The sequence below is a fragment of the Engystomops pustulosus genome, chromosome 1, assembly GCF_040894005.1.
Source record: "Engystomops pustulosus chromosome 1, aEngPut4.maternal, whole genome shotgun sequence".
NCBI lineage: Eukaryota > Metazoa > Chordata > Amphibia > Anura > Leptodactylidae > Engystomops > Engystomops pustulosus.
The window spans coordinates 256,373,580-256,394,743 of NC_092411.1; the positions used below are offsets into that span (position 1 = coordinate 256,373,580).

The window sequence follows — 21,164 nt, forward strand, 5'->3', positions numbered from 1 at the left end:
CTATTATTTCCAGGACAACTCAACGTCTTTTCCAAACATTTTGCAGGAGGCGATTTATAGAAATGATCTAACTTTATAAGCTCGTCCATCTTCAGATATAAACCAAATGTTCTTCTGAAAGTGTTTTCCTCCTGCACAGAAGCAAAGTGACAAGCAGCTGGCTCCAGTCCCCTCCACTCACAGGTTACACTTACTTGGAATAATGGAATTATCACATGTGGAAAACTGGAGATTGCTTCCAAGACAAATGCAGTTTACAGAGTGGAGTTTACTGGGGTATTGCAGTCTATTTTTCATTTCATGCTAATGTACACAACACATTATACACAGAGAAGTAGCAAGTTACGACTCATGTCTACGCCAACGTTTTATGCTTTCACAGCGTCTGGTGAATTGCACAACACAGTGATGCAAGCTACACATCCAGTCACAGTCCTGTAGCCACCAGTAGTAATGTTGTCCATAGACACTGATGGCCCAACAAGAATACATTGGACACCATGAGTCAGAACTTGCATATGGTATCAGTGCTATATTCTACAATGTATTCTACTTTGGTCATACCAAAGGGTGAAAAATATGGAAACAACCATTAGCAAAAAAAGTTTCCAATAAATGTTTACTAGTGACACAACATTTGCCTATCCTTAGATTTAAGCATTCATAAACGCCATCAAAACCTTTCCTTGCCCCCTTCTGTGATATCTTAAACAGGTTGGCCACTGATAAACTTTACCAGGTCAAGTACAGTATAGGTGACCCTATTAGGATCTTGTACTTACCCTGGTGAAATTTCTTATTAGTGGCCAACTACAAGACCCCAATTGGGCCACCCATATTGTACTTAGCCTGGTAAAGTTTCTCAGTTGGTTAAAAGAAGGGGCCCATGTACCATGCCCTCCTTCATGATAACCACTACCATATCAATGGTTGGATGGGCATTCCTAGGACATCTGCACGCCCTCCAACCACTGATATGGGAGTGGTTATAACGGAGGGGGTGTGAGTTTGTAGGTGGAGGAACAAAGCCACAGCCTGAACCAATGATGGGACAGAAGGCGTGTCCCAGACTACCTGTAGACACTATTCAGATTTTACAAATCACAACTCTGCCCTGATAAAAGAGATAGAAGCAGAAAAGGAGAGTGATCCAAGAAAAATAAATAGCAGGGGATCGATCTCTGTAAGTATTAATATAAATAACATTTGGGAGTTTCTGACTGTACAATTGCTTTAAGAGTTAGATAACAATTAGCCAAGTGGACAGCACAAGATAATGTGTTTTTACATGTTATAGCAGGTTGCACTTATAACCCATTGGTGCATCTAGGGGAGCCGGTACTCCGGTTTCTGCATTTCAATTTATGACCGGCAACGAGCAGAGAAGATAAATATTTTTCACGAAAACAGGTAAAAATAAAAACTTATTAAAATAATGAGTATGAATTTTACAGCAGTCATATATATTTAGTAGTTCTCCGGTTGTAAAATTCTATTTGTAAAGTAATAGACAATAGACTGGGAGACGGATCCTTACATGAGTGAATCACGTAACAGCAAGACAATCATGAAATCAAAGGAAGAAGAAATCACTAAAATCATACAATTTTGTTTCTTCTGGAAAAACTATTGTTTTAATGTATCTCCTGTAAAAACCATTATTTCTGTCTTAAGTATCCACATCCTGCCTTAGGGGACTATTACATCCGCTCTGCAAGACTCCTGTCTACATGGAGGGCAATGGGAACAGTAGATGAGGTGCTTTGTGTGTACGGAGCAAAGCCGGCTCTAACTCTTGACTAATTCCTCGTTTTCCTCCAAATTGCTAGACAGAAATGTGAGAGACGGGTCTGCCAGCCCTGGAAGGAGGCACAGGAGGGGACCAGAAGAATTAACAGCAGATTTATTCACGCGCTGCCACTTAACTATGTATGAAGTGTACTCCTGGTGCACCAGTGCGTGTGTGTGTGTTATAACTATCCAGGGATACGTAGAAACACATACATCATGGCGCGCCTGCAGAGTTGTGTAATTTAAGAACAGGCTCACATGGGGGACACATATTTTGTAGCCTGTAGTGGAAAAAAACATGTCTGCCTAGGTAATACAGAGGGGGGCATACATATACAATCCAATATCAACAATGACATAACTTGTGGCTCCATAACACAACACTTTACAGGGGTCAGTAGGGTTAAATAAATGAGCTAGAAGTCATATGTTGTATAAACTGTATGGGAATTATGTGAATATGGAATAAGAACGATTCCCAAATACTCCTAGTTGCAAGTCTGGATGGTCAGGGGGGGAGCATTGTGGGTCAGGCCCCCCACGGATTTATCTCCTATCCTGTAAATGCCTATAATATTTCACATTGAGGTTATTAACATTTTTACTTAAGAAGTTACATTTTTACAATTTAAATTCGACAATTCACTGGCCAAAATGGTAACTTTTTTTATGGGAACTCACCAAGTAATTATCTGTGATGTGATGATAATATTGCACACTTACCATTGGCATGGGCTCAATGGCCTCCTGCTTAATAGGAACTGGGTCAAACATTAGCATTATTGCATCAATGCCCCTTGTGTATTCTTGTCTGAAATCAAAGAACAAATAAAAAGATGTTACCACAATGTTCTGGTGATACGCTGAACTTTTGCAATACAAACAAACAATCACATTGAATAGAAAGTTTACACCCACATTGGTGATTGTGAGTATCTGGATTAAGAGATATAAAACTATGGTATCTTTTATTCATCAAAGCAAAATTTCTGCTCCATAAATAGCTGTTATTACTCCAGAGGACTTCCCACAACCGTGTTTTACGCGCCAATCATAAATCTGTCAGCAAAGAACTAGTGACAATGCAATACTGCAGACCAAGATATATATTGTCCCTGGAGATCTGTGTAATCATACTTTTGTGTCTTGCAAGTAGCAGCAAGACCGTGAAAAATGCTTTAATATTCCACGACTGTAACTTCTCCAAGATTGCTGGTGTCCTCACACTCCTATAGTCTTAGTGCTCTCCACTGTAGTATTGAAGAACGATCCCACTCAACAGTTCTCTGCACATAGGGGAGACGCAGTGTAGCAGCTTAAAGGAAACCTACCACTTAAAAACGGTAGTTCTAACCCTCAAATACATTGCACCAGCTTAGGGTGAGCTGGTGGCGGAGAATATTTTCATTAATTCCAGAAACCGCCTATTCTTTTATTAAACTGTTTTATACCTTATATTGCAAGCACGCTTCGGCGCACCATGATACGGGCTCGGCGCACCATGCGCGCGACCGTACGACTGATTCAGAAGTGCCGGAGAGTTGGTGACGTCACCAAGCTCTCGGGCACATTTGCGCCTGCGCAACTTCGCCCGGACGGCTTTGCAAGCGAAGTTGCACAGGTGCGAGTGTGCCCAAGATCTCGGTGACGTCACCGGCTCTCCGGCACTTCCGTATCAGGCGCTTGCACGGTCGCATGCATGGTGCGCCGAACCGTGCTTGCAATATAAAGTATAAAACAGTTTAATAAAGCAATCGGTGGTTTCTGGAATTAATGAAAATATGCTCCGGCCAATCGCTCACCCTGAGGGTTAGAACTACCATTTTTAAGTGGTAGGTTTCCTTTAACACAGAGAGCACAACAGTGTGAGGACATAGCTACAACTCCAAATTACAATCCTATGGCATAAATTCATGTTACACAGTCCTGCTGCTACTGATAAAATACACAAGGTACACAGATCTTCACACGGTCTGAAACTTTGCACGGCCAACAGATAAAGGCTATGTATTATTAAAAATATTTTGCCGTAAATAAGGACAGAATGTTTTATGCCAGCGTGCTATCACTTCAGGAGTCACGACCATTGAATCGGCTTTACAATAGTTGCCCGTATTCATACTAGATCATAACATGGATGAGCTAGAATACCCATGTCAGGTATTTTACCCTGGTTGGCACTTGATGAAAGAATTTAATTTTTAAGTAGACGCTTACTAACCAAAAAAGACGAAGACGCAGCCTTCTACAGCGGTTTACTTGATAAATCATTTTATCTTAATATAGTGTTTGCCTATGTGCCAGGAAGTGTCACAGCTAGAGAAGCTGGCAATGTAAAATATTCCGTAGAGAAAGAACATCGGGTTCCCGTTACGCTGACATAAAGAGCAATAATAGTTCTACGTATCACAGTTTTTCAACACTGAAGTGATCAGACAAAGAACTATGGTTTTACATTTTGTAGACAAGTTTAGCCAGATGGGCATATTGGCATTAACCCCAGATAAGATATCTAATAAGGTACATACACTTTCAGGCTATTTTTTCATTGTAACAGAACATTTGACAAAATGTTATTAATAAATAGTGCAGAGGATAATAGTAAACTTTGTAATGTGCTTTAGGGCAGCACGGTGGCTTAGTGGTTAGCACTACAGCCTCGCAACGCTAGGTCAACATCTGCAAAGAGTTTGTATGTTCTCTCCGTGTTTGCGTAGGTTTCCTCTGGGTCGTCTGGTTTCCTCCCACACTTCAAATCATACTGGTAGGTTGATTAGATTGTGAGCCCCATTGGGGACAGGGACCAAATTGGCAAGATCTGTGTAGTGCTGTGTAATCCGGGTGCGCTATATAAATTACTTAAATAAATAAATCAGTCTCTGCCCTTCTTTTTTCCTTGCCTTTCTTCCTTATTTAAGCAATTGCTGTAATTAGCTTTATGTGCTGATAAGGAACCTGATAAAAAGTGTCTAAGGATTTAAATCTTTACAGACAGTCCCTGGATATTCTAATCTCCTCAGAGAGAGATGTATCATATAAGGGAATATGCTCTGGGTATGGAAAGGGTTAATTGTTAGCCTTCTTATCGGTCTGAAGTTGACGGACATCAAGAGGCCTTTAGATACATTGCTCACTACAAGAGAAAGAAGCAGAACAAATACAGCTGCTTAATGAAATATATTGCAATTATTTTTTATGCATGTCATTATTATTTAGTTACTATATGTTTGTATTATAAGTGGGGTGGACACCATTTTAAAAGCAAAATTGCATAAGCCAGCTAATGTGCTAACGTGTTTTACTTTCCATGTAGTTTGTATTGTCTTATAGATTTTTTCAGTATATTACGATACATGAAAAACATAAAACTAAAAAAAAATTACTTTCTCTTCCTCCTCAAACAGGTAGGAAAAAAAAAAACATTTCCGCATTACTGTTCAAAATAAACTTGCACATAGAGTTCATTCAAAGTAGAAGATGTGTTGTGTTGTGTTGTGTTGTCATAATATACCACTGTAAATTCCGCCACTACTTCTACTCTGGAAGGAGAATCTATGCTAAAGATATATTGTACATGTACTTATAGGACACTAGAAAAGCAAAGACCGATTGTATGGATTCCCTCTGCCTTTCTGTTCATGTCAATATTAAACAGAAAAGTGTTTTTTGTGGCTTTAATAAAGTCTTCCGTCTAGACACAGTCGTTTAATTTCCAATCCCCGGCTGTCCAGTAGGTGGCGTCTCCTTTATGTGTCATATGAGACCGCAGTACATATATAAAAACTTATTAAAAAAAAAAAACTATTTCACTTATAAAAAGACTTGTTGCTGTTTAAGTACAGAAGGATAAACCTAGCAGAGAACAAATTGTGCAATAACTTTCTATTACTGACCAAATCTGAAACCCAAACATTGTCACAATGATGAAGAATATTTTGGCAAACTTGTTACAACTGTGATACAAATGGCTCCATGTTGCGAAAGAGGTTTATAGTTGTACAGGTCTGAGATACACAATAGACATCTTGACGTTTCCCAAGAACTTACAACGTCTACTACGGCTCCACCAAGGCTTGCTTTGGGGGCCAAAACTGTAATAAATCGCTATATGGTGCCCGAAAAGCTGTGATTGTGCACCATGATACTGCTGAACCAAAAGTATCAGGGTGGTGGTGGAGCACCACATGTTTTAAGCGTTGCACACTGGTTGATAAATTTGGCGCATGTTTAAGCGCAACACTGATGTCCTAAGATGTGACTATATGGTTCACACATTCCTCCAGTTGGTGCCAATTTTTGAAACTTTTTGAAAAGTCTTATTCAATACATCGTGAGCAAGTTGAGCTATTTTTTGGCATAAATAAGTCCAAACACTTTTTGTCTCCAGAATTTTGACCACGGCCAACTTTTTGTGGTGTTCTACAGTAGAAGCAATCAAACAGTTTTATAGCCCAAGCTAAATCACCAATCCCTTGGCAGAAGCGACCACGACCAGGGCCCATCTGTGCTTAACCAAATATTGTAAAATGTGCTCATCCTGTGAGCGACAACCGAGAATTCTTATTTTATAAGCTCTTCAAGACAAGCAGGACCAAACAAAGAGCTGAAGTTCTAGAGATAAAATAAACAGAAAAGTTGTTAAAAGGGCAATGATCATGATTTTCCTGTGTAAACCGGGTGACCTTTAAACAGATTTGCATAGAAGTCTCCTCAGCTGCTGCATTCCTAGCACCCAGCGGCCCATGGCATTGCACTGGGAGGGTTGGACTACTTACTCCCTTCTATAAATCTTTTTCCACTGTCTACTTCCCTCTGTGCAGTAAAGCAGGGTTGGGATTTTCAAGCAAAGAGTTTTTGCTACTGTTGATAACAGAGATGGTGAAAGGTCAGGTGACATCACAGCAGGGTTTGATTAATAGGTCCCTTTTATAGACTAAGGAGGATTGTGGTTTTTACGAATTCCGAATTGGTTGTACAAAATGTGCCTTTTGGCTTTGTTCACAACTGCATCACAGGCTCCGTTGTGTCTGTCCGATATTGCAGAAGTCCTGCGTGAAAAATTAAAGGTACCGTAATGGATGCCAAACTTGCCCCTGTATAGTCAATGGAGGTCCTTGGGATGCATGTGAACATCAATATGAAAGCCTGAATTCACAGTCTATGGAGGGGTTTTTTCCTTTAGGAGGACACAGTAGTTTGTAAATGTCAAGGCTTCTCAAATGGTCAAACATTGATTTACTGTAGGAGGAGAGTCAACCTGCACAACTTCCTCTGAAATTAAGGCAGCTGGTATTCCTGCAACATGAAAATAGGACCACCAGCCATGATGGGGGCACATTCTGGGTCGAGATGAATTAATCTATTAGTTGTCTCTTAAAGGACATCTCTTAAAGAGCCTAGAGCCCCACAGGCTCATTTGCATACAGTCCTTCATCCTGGTGGTAGTAGCACTTCAAATGTTTAGGGAGGGACGGGATGGACAACCAAAAATGTAAAAAAGAAAAAAATTAACCAACAAACATGGGATCTTTTCATGAAAAATCTTTGTTTTTGTGGACTAGTGGGGGTTATATACATCAGTTTCTACAGTTAGAGCAAAACGTGGTTCACACTGAATAGATTTGGACTTCAACCGAAACTTTTGAAAGATTAGTAACATATTAGTAACATTTGTTTCCTGTATACTTATGTTTAAACCAGGATCTGCATCATTTTTATTAGGTTGTTTTGTAGGAAATGTCCGGAATAAAAATTCCCTTAACAAAAAAAAAAAAAAAGTATGTCCACATGTTTTCCCGGACGTATAGAGAACAACACAGAACAAACACTAAGCAGAAAGAGGATAAATTGCTGTATAATCACATGTACTGTCATCACAAAGGGGATCTACAGTCCCTGTGAACATGAACGGCTACAGACGTGTTCATAAAATCCAATAACACATCTGTGTTTGCCATCAGACAGCGCTGCATAGGATATCCGAAATCTCCTTCATTTCATGTAATTTACTCTCTTCCTCCACCTTACAAGGCGAGCTCTTCTGCTGGGGATTGCCAGATGTTGGTTTGTGTGGGGGCTGTGGGATTGTCTGGTTTAGAGCACAGACCTTGGAGATCAACAATGAAAAAGGAAGAGGGGGGTATAAACCAACACAATCCCTGAACTGACCTTTCCAGAGCACTTCCTATGATGTGTTGTAGACATATTGGGCTTTAACCACCTCAGAGAAATAGAGGCCTGTAAGTCATTAGAAAAGCACTGCAGGCACCACGGGTGCTGGAGGGTGTAAGGCTGAATGTGGAACTCAGAGAAAAAGGTAGCCGATATATAGGTATTATATAACTAAAGGACATAAAAAGCCTTCAGAAAAATTAGCAAAAAAAGACAGCATGGCTAGAACATAAGCAAGAGCTTCCAAATAAATTTTAAAATACATTTTATGGCATAAATTTACTTTGTACAACTGTGGTTCTATGACATTACTAATAATACATGTTGCTTATATTAGTCCAAATTGTAATTTACATAATTTATAATGAATGTAGCCATGTCTCTTGGAAACAAGATATCTGCCCTTGGATACAACCACCTCTCCTGGAGGGATTATACAAAGAAACGATTAATTTTTTCATATGAATTGTCCAGGAGTTATAACATGTCCCATGGTAATGAATGCTGAATCCAGATGCTCAGGCAGGGCTCAATAGGGCATGTGTGTCCACCACTGTCAGGGTGCAGGGGTGGTCGTATCCAAGCAATACCGTCTCATTTCTAAGGGAAAACATGGCGACATTTATGGGAAATTATCTTCACACAGGTACATTTGTTTTCATGGAACCCTCATGGGTCAGCTTAAATTTCTCTTTCCTGCGGATAGGGGATAGCATGCTTACTCAGTACACTAAGTAGAGTTCGTGGGTGTTCTTAATAAGTGAATGACAGCGACCTCAGCTTATTCACTTACACACTGGTCTCCATAGAATAAAAAGGGTTTTGTATGAAAAAAAATACAATTGATTATGAATATTTTCTTGTAAAACTATACGTCAGGTCCTCCTGCTCTAGGACATTCAACTTTCACACAAGACTCTATATTCATTGTGACGGGTTTCATTCGCTCAGAAAATAAATACTTCTCAAGTTGCTTACACTTGGACCGGTTTACAAAAGTTTCATCTTCTGTCTTACTGATGTCTTCAATTAACAGTTATAGTCTTCTAAATATTCAGACAGATCACATAATGTCTCATAAGTAGAAAAAAACATGTTTGGGGCCCCCAGTGCTGTATATGGACAGCAGCTGAGCATCAGCAGAAAGGCATGTCTGACTCAGTAATAGCCCTGCCATAAAGAAGAATTAGTTACTCTGCAGTAATTATGGGCAGGGAAGCTTCAGGATAATGGCTGATATTCAGTATTATCAGACAGTAAATCTCGTCTTCAATGTGTTGCGAGCCTGTGTGTTTTCTTTATTCGCCTCATCATTGGGCCATTATTATCTTTATCAGGAACAGGGAACTTTAACTACTCTGAAATATCCAATCGTGATACAAGTCAAAGGTTTCATATGGAAAGTTGCCAATAGACAATAGCTTATGTCATTCTGTAGCAGTGATGGCAAACCTTTTAGATGCCGAGTGCCCAAACTACGACCGAAACCCAAATATCTTTTGCAAAGTGCCGATTCGACAATTTAAACAGTAACTTATGACTCCCTGCTCTGTTACATGTTTAAATTGTATAGGCACCTGAGGATACCAATACAGTAGAAATAAGGAGAAGAAGTTATGGATTATCATTGTAGCTTCCTTCTAGTGTCCTGGGCTGCCTGGGACTGCAGGAGGCCTTGAGTCCTGTCTGGCGAACTCTGCGCTGGGGTGATAGCACAGGTGCCCACAGAAAGGGCTCGGAGTGCCAACTCTGGCACCCGTGCCATAGGTTCGCCATCACTGTTCTATAGTGTAGGGAGAACGTCCAACACCCTTGGGCATCTGTTGTTGGAGGAAAATGGGATTTTCAAGGCTGTTTTCTTTCCTTTATTCCCTTGATGTTACTTACATCTCCCCTCCCACCACCTCCATAGAGGTCCAGAATGTGAGGAGTAAGAAGGATTATGTAAAAGGACTTGTCCATTTAGGAAGATGATAAATAACCTTAGTGGGGTCCTTCAAAGGTGGCTGACAAGTCATGATTTCTCTTGATAGCCTAAGTGTACTATAGCCAACTGATTAGCGATCCTAATAAGGGGCATAGCACCACCCCACCAATAGGGTTAAGCCCAAATTATGGCATTTGAAGGGTCTCTAATCAAAAAGTCTTTATGTTGGCAGCCCAACAATCTACTTAAAGTAGATGAATTTGAGGAAAAAAAAACCCAAAACAACATCATGTCGGGGCATGAGGTCTAACCTACAGAGGAAGGCAAAAAACTACAAGACCTGTAGAATGAAAATTTTCCTTCCCCTCCCCAATTATGGCAGTCAGAATAACTCGCTGGATCTATGGGAAAGTTTGGTGTTCCCCTAATATATTATAAATTTATGAATATACAAGTGTAATCTGCAGAGAATGAAAAATTTTCCTTTACTAGGACTGGTTTAGTTCACATCTGCAGTCTGATTTACTAGTAGAATATAGAGCATGCTTGATGCGATGAGTCTCAATAGCTGCTGTAGTCTAACATCGTCAATGTATAGTAACTTTAGAAATTGCCCACATATTCAGCGGCACACACAGATGACCATCCCTCACATGGTGAGCTCAACTGGAGACAGGCACCAACCAATATTTTTTTGGAAAAACTTAGAATTCAAAAGGAAACCTGCAAAAACATTACTGGCTATTCAGATGGTGCCCTTGGATGGATTGAAGCCAGCACCATAGTTCTACAAAGCAAAAATGCTAAAGTTATACGATCAAGTACTAAACATAGGAGTTTTAGGAAGTTACAGAAACAGATGAAATACATTTACCCCAAAATGAGAGATTTTACAAATGTCAATTCTATTTTACCGCTCTTGATCTCATCAACTGCAACATTGCAGCCACATTGTGTCATTCCGTCTAGTGACAGGTGTGATGCAACATTTTTTTGCTACATGAAGCACAGTGACACGTGATATCATGATGCAACACATTCACATCCCAAAAAAAAAATGAAAAGAAAATGCCTTGCAGCCCTAGTTTTACTTGAATTCCTAAGAAAGGATCCTGCGGTGCGTAGGAAACATCTTCCCCCACAATCAAAACTTCATCACAGATCTCCATTGTTCTAAGTTCCTGAAAATTTTACATAAATATTTGTGAATCAGTAACTCCTTTATATAAACTATCACTTGGAGAGCGAGGATTCTGCTAGAATATAGATGTGCGTTTCTATGCCAATGATGAAAAAAGCAAAGGTTTCTGTAAACTTGACAAATGGGAGGGTTCAGGATTGTTTAGGATTCACAGGTATAAGATTGGCAGAAACGACTGGCTGCACTGTGACAGCTTTCATCACTTGTGAATTAGGTATAAAGCCATGTTCTCTGCAGCTGGTGACCTCAAGGTGCATTCCCCAAGTGCTGAGTAAGCATCATGGGGTTGATAGAAGATGCTGCCGAGAGTTACTTCTTGTCTTTGCCACATTTACAGGAGTTTCACTTATAATCATCATCTTAAACCTGTAGACCAGCTTTAATGGGTTCAAGTTGCTAGAGTTTTGCCCTCCAGATCCATAAAACAACAGGTACCCAATATACTCAATATTTAATGTCTTTTGCTTTCATAGCGCCAACATATTCTGTAGCACCGACTGTCCCAGCAAGGCTCAAACTCTATATTCCCTATATGTTTTTGAGTGTAGGAGCCAAGCCAAGCACCTGTTTATACAAGGTGAACATACAAGCTCCATGCATTTGTTGCACTTGTAATGATTAGTATGCAGGACCTCAGAGCTAACCGCAAAAGACAACACAATAATTTTACTTTCTATTCTTTGTTTTTCTACCTAAATTTCTTTGAATACATGATCATTTTACAATAATTCAGTACTATGCATATCCCAATTCCGCAAGGTGAAGATTTACTGTAATACACATTGTAAAAACATAGAAATGAAAGCTACCAACACAGGAAACAAAGCATAATAAGGTGTTGAATCACGTAAGCTGACCACACCGATAACACCTTCTAATGTCACTGTATGCATAGAAACATCTTAGTGTATTACAGAAATAGGGATACTCACATCTAAATCTACTTCAGTGTGTTACAGAGCAGGAGGAGCTGAGAAGATTGTACATAGTATCCTATGTGCAGGCAGTATGGTATAGAGCAGCAAGAGCTCAGCAAATTGTACATAGTATCCGGTTTGTAGACAGCATGTTATAGAGCAGGAGGAGCCAAGCAGATTATACATAGCGTTCTAGCTGCAGACAGCATTTTATAGAGCAGAAGGTGTTAAGTAGATTGTACATAGAATCCTATTTGAAGGCAGTATGTTATAAAGCAGGAGGAGCTGGGCATAGCCTCCTACCGAGTTTCCCCTAAAATAATATATATTATAAATATAATAAAAAAAAAAAAATACATCAAAAAGGTGTATTTCAAATTTCCTTAGCTGTCCTTATACATTTTAGGAATAATTTGTGATGTTTTTTTTAAATATTTTAACGTTGCCAAAATTTGATCAACTATGGAGAGAAACTAGAGATTCTGACAGATGAAAAAAATGTACTAGGATGTGCGAATAAAGTAAAGTAATTCTGATAAGAGGAGTGTTTTTCGTAACTTAGGTAATCCCCTAATATAATAATAAGTAAACCATCACTTTCTGTCCTAGTCCTCCGGATCAGGTAGCTGTGTTAATAATGTACAGGATTCCATGACACCTTCAGTCCTGTTTCTTGGCATTAGTTGCTACGCTTACAGTAGATATGGGATATAGCAGAACATAACATGTACATTGCACTTGTTTTCTTCCCGATTGAAGATTCCCCATTGAAAAAGCCATTTACACCTCCCACCATCCGCCTCTGCTGTGTTTTGTAATCCTGATTCTTATCCTGTGCAGCTATGTACACAATATTTTGCAGACACTACTCATCATACCACATCAACGCTCTCTATACCGATCTGCATGAGTGAGAAAGGCAGATAGCAACATAACAAGTGTCATACTGCTGGAGGTATGGCCATGGGAGCAACCAGCAATCGCCGAATGCAGGTCCTTGAGCACCCTATGTGAAGAGGTGGTCTGCATGTAGGACCACCTATCATATCTAGGGCTGCCTAAACTGCTGATCCAGCTACCCCATAGAGGCTAATGGAGTTGTGGTCACCGGGAGCTTGTGGACTACAGTCAAGGTCCCAGAAGTCATACCCTTAGTGACATTTATTCCCTATAACAGTGATGGCGAACCTTTTAGAGACCGAGTGCCCAAAATGAGACCCAAAAAACACTAGATTTTCCCAAAGTGCCAGCATGGCAATTTAGGCAGTAACAAACTTATTGCTACCAGAATTTTGGAGCTCCAATCCGACCCTGTCCACACCTTTTCACTCTTCAGACAGGACCAAGAAGCACAGGATGGGTCACTTTACAATAGCAGGGCACTACTTGGACTGCCTGAGTCTGCAGGAAGATGCCATGTCTGGCAAACTTTGTGCCTGGGAGACAGCCCGTGTGCCCACAGAGACTCCTCCGAGTGCCATAGGTTCGCCACCACTGCCCTATAATGTAGATAACATAGTTGAGCATGCAGATTTATGGTGGAGCTGGGCTCATGTATAAAAGGTGGTCGTTCACATTACACTAATATCAAATGAAGCCATTGATTTTAGAAAGAGAAGGCAAGGAATAAACTGATCAGCGATGTCTGGCCACAACCTATTACACAGAACACACAAATGCTTGGCTGAACTGAGCATGCAAGTATTTACAGGGGGTCAGAATTGACTAAAGGAGAATTTGTCTGAAATGGTTGAAGGTATAAGGCAATGGAAAGACCACCTTAAGTTCTTGATCCAAGCGAATTCAATTGTAACATTTAATGGTCTACAAGAGGTAGCAACCCAATGAACACACATGTACATCACAGACGTGAGGAATTGATCACTAAAAACTAACGCAAGAAAACCAAAACTCTTCAACTATCGTACAGGACAACTTCTGAACATGACATAAAATTGGATAAACCATAAACGGATGCCAAGCAAATTCACACACATCAGAATTAATCCTGAATAATCAGAAAATGAAGAATATGAAAAAGGCACATGGCACAATTTACCAAATTGTGCCATTTACCAAAATATTGGATCTTTATCCATTTGGAGTGAAACAAGTTGACAATATCTCATCTGATATTAACCTACCGCAATGTAAACTACGCTGCATATATAGGTTGATGGTTGAGCAGCCTTTGAGGATGCAAGTACATGGAGAATGCAGCCATACACACTATTTAAATATTTTTTCATTGGCGTCTAGTGTGAATGGTCACATATCCCGTCCTGTGTAACATCCCCTCCATACATCAATCATTAGCATTTTTTAATAACAACAATTCTTTATATAGGGCACACAGATTACACAGCGCTGCACAGAGCTTACCAAATCAGTTCCTCTTCCGAATTGAGCTCACAATCTAATCAACCTACTAGTATGTTTTGGAGTGTGGGAGGAAACCCACGCAAACATGGAGAGAACATACAAACTCTTTGCAGATGTTGAACTGGGTGGGACTTGAACCCAGGACCCCAGCACTGCAAGGCTGTAATGCTAACCACTAAGCCACCGTGCTGCCCATTTCTTCCATAAAAAGCTCATTTCCCTCAAACAAGTTGGCTTGTGACTTGCTTTATAACCCATTTCACACAACACATAGGAGGACACAGTCATTTCAGTAGTCCTCTGCTTTACGGAGAGAAAAAAAATCCCTAATTTCAATGCGTTGAGTTTCTTTTTTTTCATCTAATCTTGTATTGATATAATCTAGTAAAGACAGAAAAGCACATTTATCCTAGACATTTTAGTTCATGAATGGAATACTAGAACTACAGTGAAGACTGACACATACAATTCATTGTAGCACATTGCAGGCTCATGATTTAGTGACTGTATTTATGCTATAAATGAGGTTGAGGAAATTAGCTACAACTACCCACATTTGTTAGACATACGGGTGACGTTAGAACTAAAGAATTTTGCAGCACTACAGTTTACACATTCCTGATGTAAGGGCACGCCAGTTCCGATACTATTCAGACTACTAGACTGTGTGATCATTGCTTCTGTTACAATTTACTACTGGGAAACTTTGCTGCCGAAAAAACAAACATGTCTTATTGTAGTCATTGAACTATTGTGATACTTCCATTGTTGGCTGCATGGTGACCAATCTGCTGAAGCCAGATGCCAAACAGAGGTTGGTGAGAAAGAGGAGCAGCTTATCCAAGAAATATGGATATAAATATATATATATATATTATGGCTATATACTAGGATAAAACATTATGGGAATTTCATACTGCAGCATAAAAATCTGTGTAAAGTAAAGTACGGACTAGCAACCAGTGCTGATGGTCAACATCTGCCAATCCTCAGACCCCCGGGAAGAGGAAAGGATTATGTTCACTATAAGGAGATTTTCCAAGATGTTGAATATCTTCTTATGTGATACCGAGCTCATTGTTACTTCCCCTGACTTGACCCAATTCATGTGAGAGGCCATTTAATGGGGGCAAGATGACCATTGTTTAAAGTGAGATAAAAATCTCGAATTCAGATTTCTTTTTCAAAGCACGGAGATGTCCAAAATTTCCCCAAAATTGATCCTCATCTACTAATGCGTGAAAGTTTGTTAAAATACATCACATGCTGCTTTTAATTGCATCTCATGTAGAATTGCATTGACTTTACACTGTAACAACAGTTCTTATGCGGGTCTTGATTGTGAATGAGATTTCTATTCTCTGTCAGCAAGCAGATATTTTGAAACTGAAAAAAATGCAATTCAAGGCATAGCACAGAGTTTGAAAATGTTTCAAAAAGCAATGCAAATGTTGAAAGCCACAGTAAGAATCCATATCAATAAATGCTGTGGACTGTACACCTAAATAATATTTTTTTTTTATGTAGGATTCAGATGGAATTTTTTTAAACCCCATTCCCTGGCTGTCCCTATAAATTACTATGGGTTAGCCACCAGCAATTCCTCTGTGGCTAACCGTAAGTGATTATGCTATGGTGGCCTTAAAGAGGTAGCGTTAGAAGATGGTATAGCTGAACACATAACACCCCAACACATACTATAACAATGTGGTATTAGGGTATTATTTAGTTTATGTTTTCTCTACTGAATCTTTAGAACTTTCTAATAGAATAGAATAATTTGGTGATATACATTGTTAATTCACTAAAATGCTTCAAGGTCTCTGCTTGCTGACAGTGAACAGAAATCATGTCTACAATATTATTGGCAGGATGCTTACAGGTGAAACACTATACAATGACCATACCCAACAGAAATTAGTAGAAACCTGAATTATCTGTAAGTCTTAGTTAAGTAACATGTCACTTAACAGTAATCTGGAATTTCAGATAAATCTGCGGAATTTCTATCACAATTTTTGCATATTTTCTTTAACGGAAATCAGATTATGAAAAATAGAGGTTGGACGTGATGGCTTTAATGTGTTTAGGGAAAAAAAGGGATTCTTTTGCGCCCCAGTTGTCTTGTGGTATGTTAGGTAGGGGTGTACTGTCATCAGATGTCACACGTCAACCACAAATATGGGCGCTTAAAGCCTCCAAAGCTGAACTGGTTAAATGTGGCTCCTGCATGCTGTCAGGGGAAAGGGAGGGCTGCTTACAAAGAAAATAGCCCTGGTCCCCTCCCTTAGACAATACCATCCCTTATCAGAGCAGACTGCTGTCTGGTTTCCTGTCTCAAGCTTCTGCATTACCGATTTGGACAAGTGAAACAGGGTAGGCTAGTTAGGGGAACAAAGTTGATATCAGATCCCACTGCAGAAAGTATGCAGACTAGTTCCCTCCTCCAAGGCAAACTATACTGACTTAAGGAACAAGGGGCTCTCTTGTCTACAGGGATAGTGCTGGAAAATGTTCCCAAGCACATCTGAGCACATCGGAGTACGTGTCCCGAAAAAAAAAAAAAAAAAAAAAGTTCACAGCAAGACCATGGGGAAAATTAAAACGCTACTGGATTTCACTGAACGCCTTATTACTTACATACAATGTGGTAAAATCATTAAGACATACCGCAACTGGAACTACCATACCAAGTGATATTAGGTCAGGAAGCTCATAACTGTGTAATTCTTAGTACATATGCAAGACATGTCATCCGCATATACAACATAATGAGATTTATAGGGTTCATAGAATAGCGTCATATCAATGAACAAATGGTAAGTACTTCCTGTGTACCAACATCAGCTGACATGTCTTCATTACACTAATAAGATGAAAGTGTTCAGAATATCAAGTGCTACTTTCTTTTATTAGGGGAAGTTGTCTCTTAGATAAAGATGGCAAAGTACAGCACAGTGATAACGCAACACCAATAAGAACACTACATAGGAAAAAAAAAGTTCAATATGAAGTCACAACCGCCGGTGTTGCAATTTTATTGCAAATTAATTTAAATCCAGTTCCATATAAAGCTACACATTTACATAAAATACACTTCTAGAAAAAGGAGCACAATTTTTTACAAGGGATCTAGACTTATTTTGCTCTATCACATGAAGTAATATGGACTGAGGAGAACCAGCAGTTCACTAAATACTATGGTCAGATTACAATAATAAGAATATATCTGACACTGACACTAGGGCTCCTTGGGCCACCAGATTAATTTTTCTTGGAGCCTATCCTTCATCAACCCCTAGAAAATTAGACCTAGTAGCCTTCTGCTGAATCTCTAGGGTCAAGTATTAGGTCGGAGCCTGGGCCCACCAGAGAATCCTCGGATTCTCTGGTGGGCCTGTCCAACACTGTTGAAAGCTACAAATAATTGGTAAACCCTTAATGCATAAGAACTATTTGGCTCTTTCCGTCTACAGTCCACATTTCCAGGTTGATTTTCCAGTCTGTGGCAGCTAGTTTAATCGAATTATTACTATCAGTAGAGTACAAAGGTTGAGTCACAAGCAAACTCACTTCACCAAACCCAAACCACTTGACATCAAAAGTTCAAGATAAAAACCCCAGTCTGTGAACAGATGATTGTAGGGCAGATAATCACATTCAGCCAACAAAAGGTCAGCATTGAGACTCAAACAGTCGCTAGGCCTGGCACGAGTCCTGTGTGCTGGGAAAGTAGGCAACAGGTTTTCTTTGCCAGGATGTATAGCTACAAGGATAAGACGATTGATGCCAAAACTAAATTAATGTCAACCTATTTTGTCAGATATTGCATCAATTTTGCGGCCATCGTACTGTATGATAATAACCCTTACGGCATATATTTGGGGAATAAAATCTATACGGTACCCATTCAAATTCACTACCTGTCAGTGGAAGGTCCATTTACACAAATGATAGTTGACTAGTCCTTCTGAAATGTAAGATTGCACAACTTTGCTTCAATGTATATGGAGACCATCAACATGCAATAGAGCACAAAAGACGTAACATTTTTTACAAGGGGCAGTTCTTTTAGAACGTAGTAGGAATTTCCTCGAATGCATTATTAATTTTTTATTCACAATATCACCATACTACCCACTTTCTTATCATCTGTTCCCCATTTACGCATGTGTTCAAAACAGAAGAGTATTCCTTATATCTGCGATCTGCATGTGCGGCAATACCTGCAGGATCATTGGGAAGACTTCCATGAGAAATCGGTTATACACAGAAAAAAACCCTCTATATTAGTCTTCCCAGATGTTCAGAGACAGCAAGGCTACAGAGACACTCACAGAAGCATCAGGTCATGTTGACTAATGCTGTATCACTGGTTAATATTTCACAGCTTACTTTTTCACAACTATTGCACAATTCTTAAGTAGTTTAAAAGGAAAAAAAAAAAAACAATCCCGTGTTAAACTACAAGAGATTAGCTAATCCTAATCATAGGTACAAAGCACGTTTAAAGGAAATAGCATGTGAAGTAAAGGTGTGTCAGGCGCCCGGGAGAGACACCGTCACATTTGTTCTCTTGATACTTATACTGTATGGAGTTTTATACAAAGTGGGTGAAAAAAATATTAATGTGGATGAGATTTGTTAAAATTCTATCCACTGTACTGTATTGTAAGGGCAAATAGTTATGATACTGAAAATAAGCCGGCACATGGCTGCACCAAATGCAATACTTTGTAATGGATCAGTGCCCAGGGCCATTATTTTAGCGGACCCTACAGTAGAGCATTCCCTAGTTTTTAAATTTTGTTTTGGATAACTGGCGGTGATTTCTACTCATTTGGAAAGCTTTTTTTGGGATTACTTAAGCAAGATAGATGGGTACCATATGGACCATATCCAAGGTCATTCTAGTTATGGCATAATGGTAAAGGTTTCCCTATGCTCATATGCCCCAGGGACTGCAAATCAGGTTTCATATCAATGGTGCCACACTGGCCCTCACTTTATAGAAACACATCGCTCAAACACTGAAAATTAAGCAGTAAGATGTAGCTCCCTGCTTTGCCACAGCTTTCTAATGTCCTGAAAACACCAATAACATTAAAAGAAGGAGAGCAAGATCAGATTATCATTATAGTTTTTCCTCCATGGTCCCCTAACAGGATGAACTATGGCAGGAACCATAATTTGACTATGTCTGCACCTTCTCACTCTCCTGTAGTCCTAGGCAGCCCTGGATGTGACACTTAAGAATAGCGCAGAGCGTGACACGTCCTGGGATACAATGGACTTCAGGAAAAGGCCTTGAGTTCTATATTGTGATCTCTGTGCTGGTGCGATAGGTTGGGTGCCCATAGTGCCACTTCCGGTGCCCATGCCATAGGTTCATCGACACTCTTCTACACTTACTACTCTGTGCTCAGGTTATGTAGAGTCTCTCAGACCTCCATAGATAAAACACACATCTGAAGCATCTGCTCCAAGGGTTAAATGCATAAAAATATGGTTATAAGCAAAAAAATAGAGTTGCGGGCTGCAAAAGTCAGCGTTCTTAAATCTTCCTCTTTTCTCCAAAGTACTTCCTCATGCCCTTTCCTCATGAACACTGTCTACTCCAGGGGAGGTGAAGGGGACAGCTCTCGAGGAGCCTCGCCCAGGTTAGGAAAACAACTGTGGAGCCTTAACAGCAGGGAGTATGAGACATTTCCTGAGGAATCCAGGCAGGATTTTTCCTTTCCTGCACAGTTACCTTTTCCTCTTTCCTCTCCCACAATGTTGCAGGGTCACATCTTGGAAGAGTTGCTATGTTTAACCCATTCATCTCTAGGGAGAGAGCGGAACTAAATTCTGGATTTAAATTTTTTGGCTTATGTTGATGACCACCCCCCATAGAAGCAGATGTTGTATGGAGTAGTCCTGTACAAGGTCATTACACGCAGCTCTGAGGAGTAAACGAGGCCTTAGTTAAACAAAATCTATAGTTATATACAATCCAGAATCCTGACTAAGACCTAATGCACTCGACATCTTGTTTTCAGTTTTTTTTAGCGACACATTCATATTCATGTATACACATACACATGGGCATGTTTTTCACAAATCTTTGTGGAGGCTGTAGAAGACTCAGATCCAGTCCTATCCCTGCCAGCGTTTGTGGCTTAGGCCTCCCCATAGAAGGGAACGTGAAATAATGAATGCCACGCAGGTGTCATCCTCGTGCGTATTAGAGGACAAAGGTAACACGATAACCTTTCAAGGACAAGTCAGTGACATTTACCAGCCTTTTATTTTTTTTGTGGATCTGAAAACTGCACACTGATGACAGGCAGGCCCGCAAAAACGGACTACACATCCGCAATTTGCAGCCCCAGTTCAGTACAGGTTAACATACAGAGGTTTCAATATTATGGCTGACCGGTACATATTCCCAATCTCATTGTGAACCTAAAATGCCAAAAACTTTGCTGATTTGATCCCTTCACATCATGAAGGCCACTTATGATTTCTAAGATGACCAAAGCAAAAGAGTTCATTCAGAGTTTTCATGAAGTACAAAACTTTTATATCATTCAAATACAATCTTTCATCAATTCGGGACGGATTTGATGTCAGGATTTACACAGCGTTCGCGCTGTTGACCCACAAGTAATATTTTATTGTATATTTTATGATAAAAGAAAAAGCCTGTAGTTTATTTAGTGCGGCAGGTGATAATGCACCCATTGACTGAAGTATTACATGACTTGGCACATTGCAGTCTGCAATTATGGGA

The 21,164-nt window shown here is 39.8% G+C and overlaps 1 protein-coding gene across 3 annotated transcripts in view; it reads right to left on the reverse strand.

The window, feature by feature from the left end:
* Nucleotides 1–21,164, reverse strand: part of KLF3 (KLF transcription factor 3) — a 41,641-nt gene that overhangs the window by 12,826 nt on the left and 7,651 nt on the right. For 2 of the 3 annotated variants that reach the window (XM_072125781.1, XM_072125771.1), the window contains exon 2: nt 2,515–2,602. In XM_072125781.1, the coding sequence (XP_071981882.1) occupies nt 2,515–2,571 (57 nt within the window). In that variant the 5' untranslated portion in view covers nt 2,572–2,602. Of the gene's footprint in view, nt 1–2,472; nt 2,603–21,164 lie in introns of all 3 variants that reach the window. The other variant, XM_072125764.1, reaches the window with a different exon arrangement.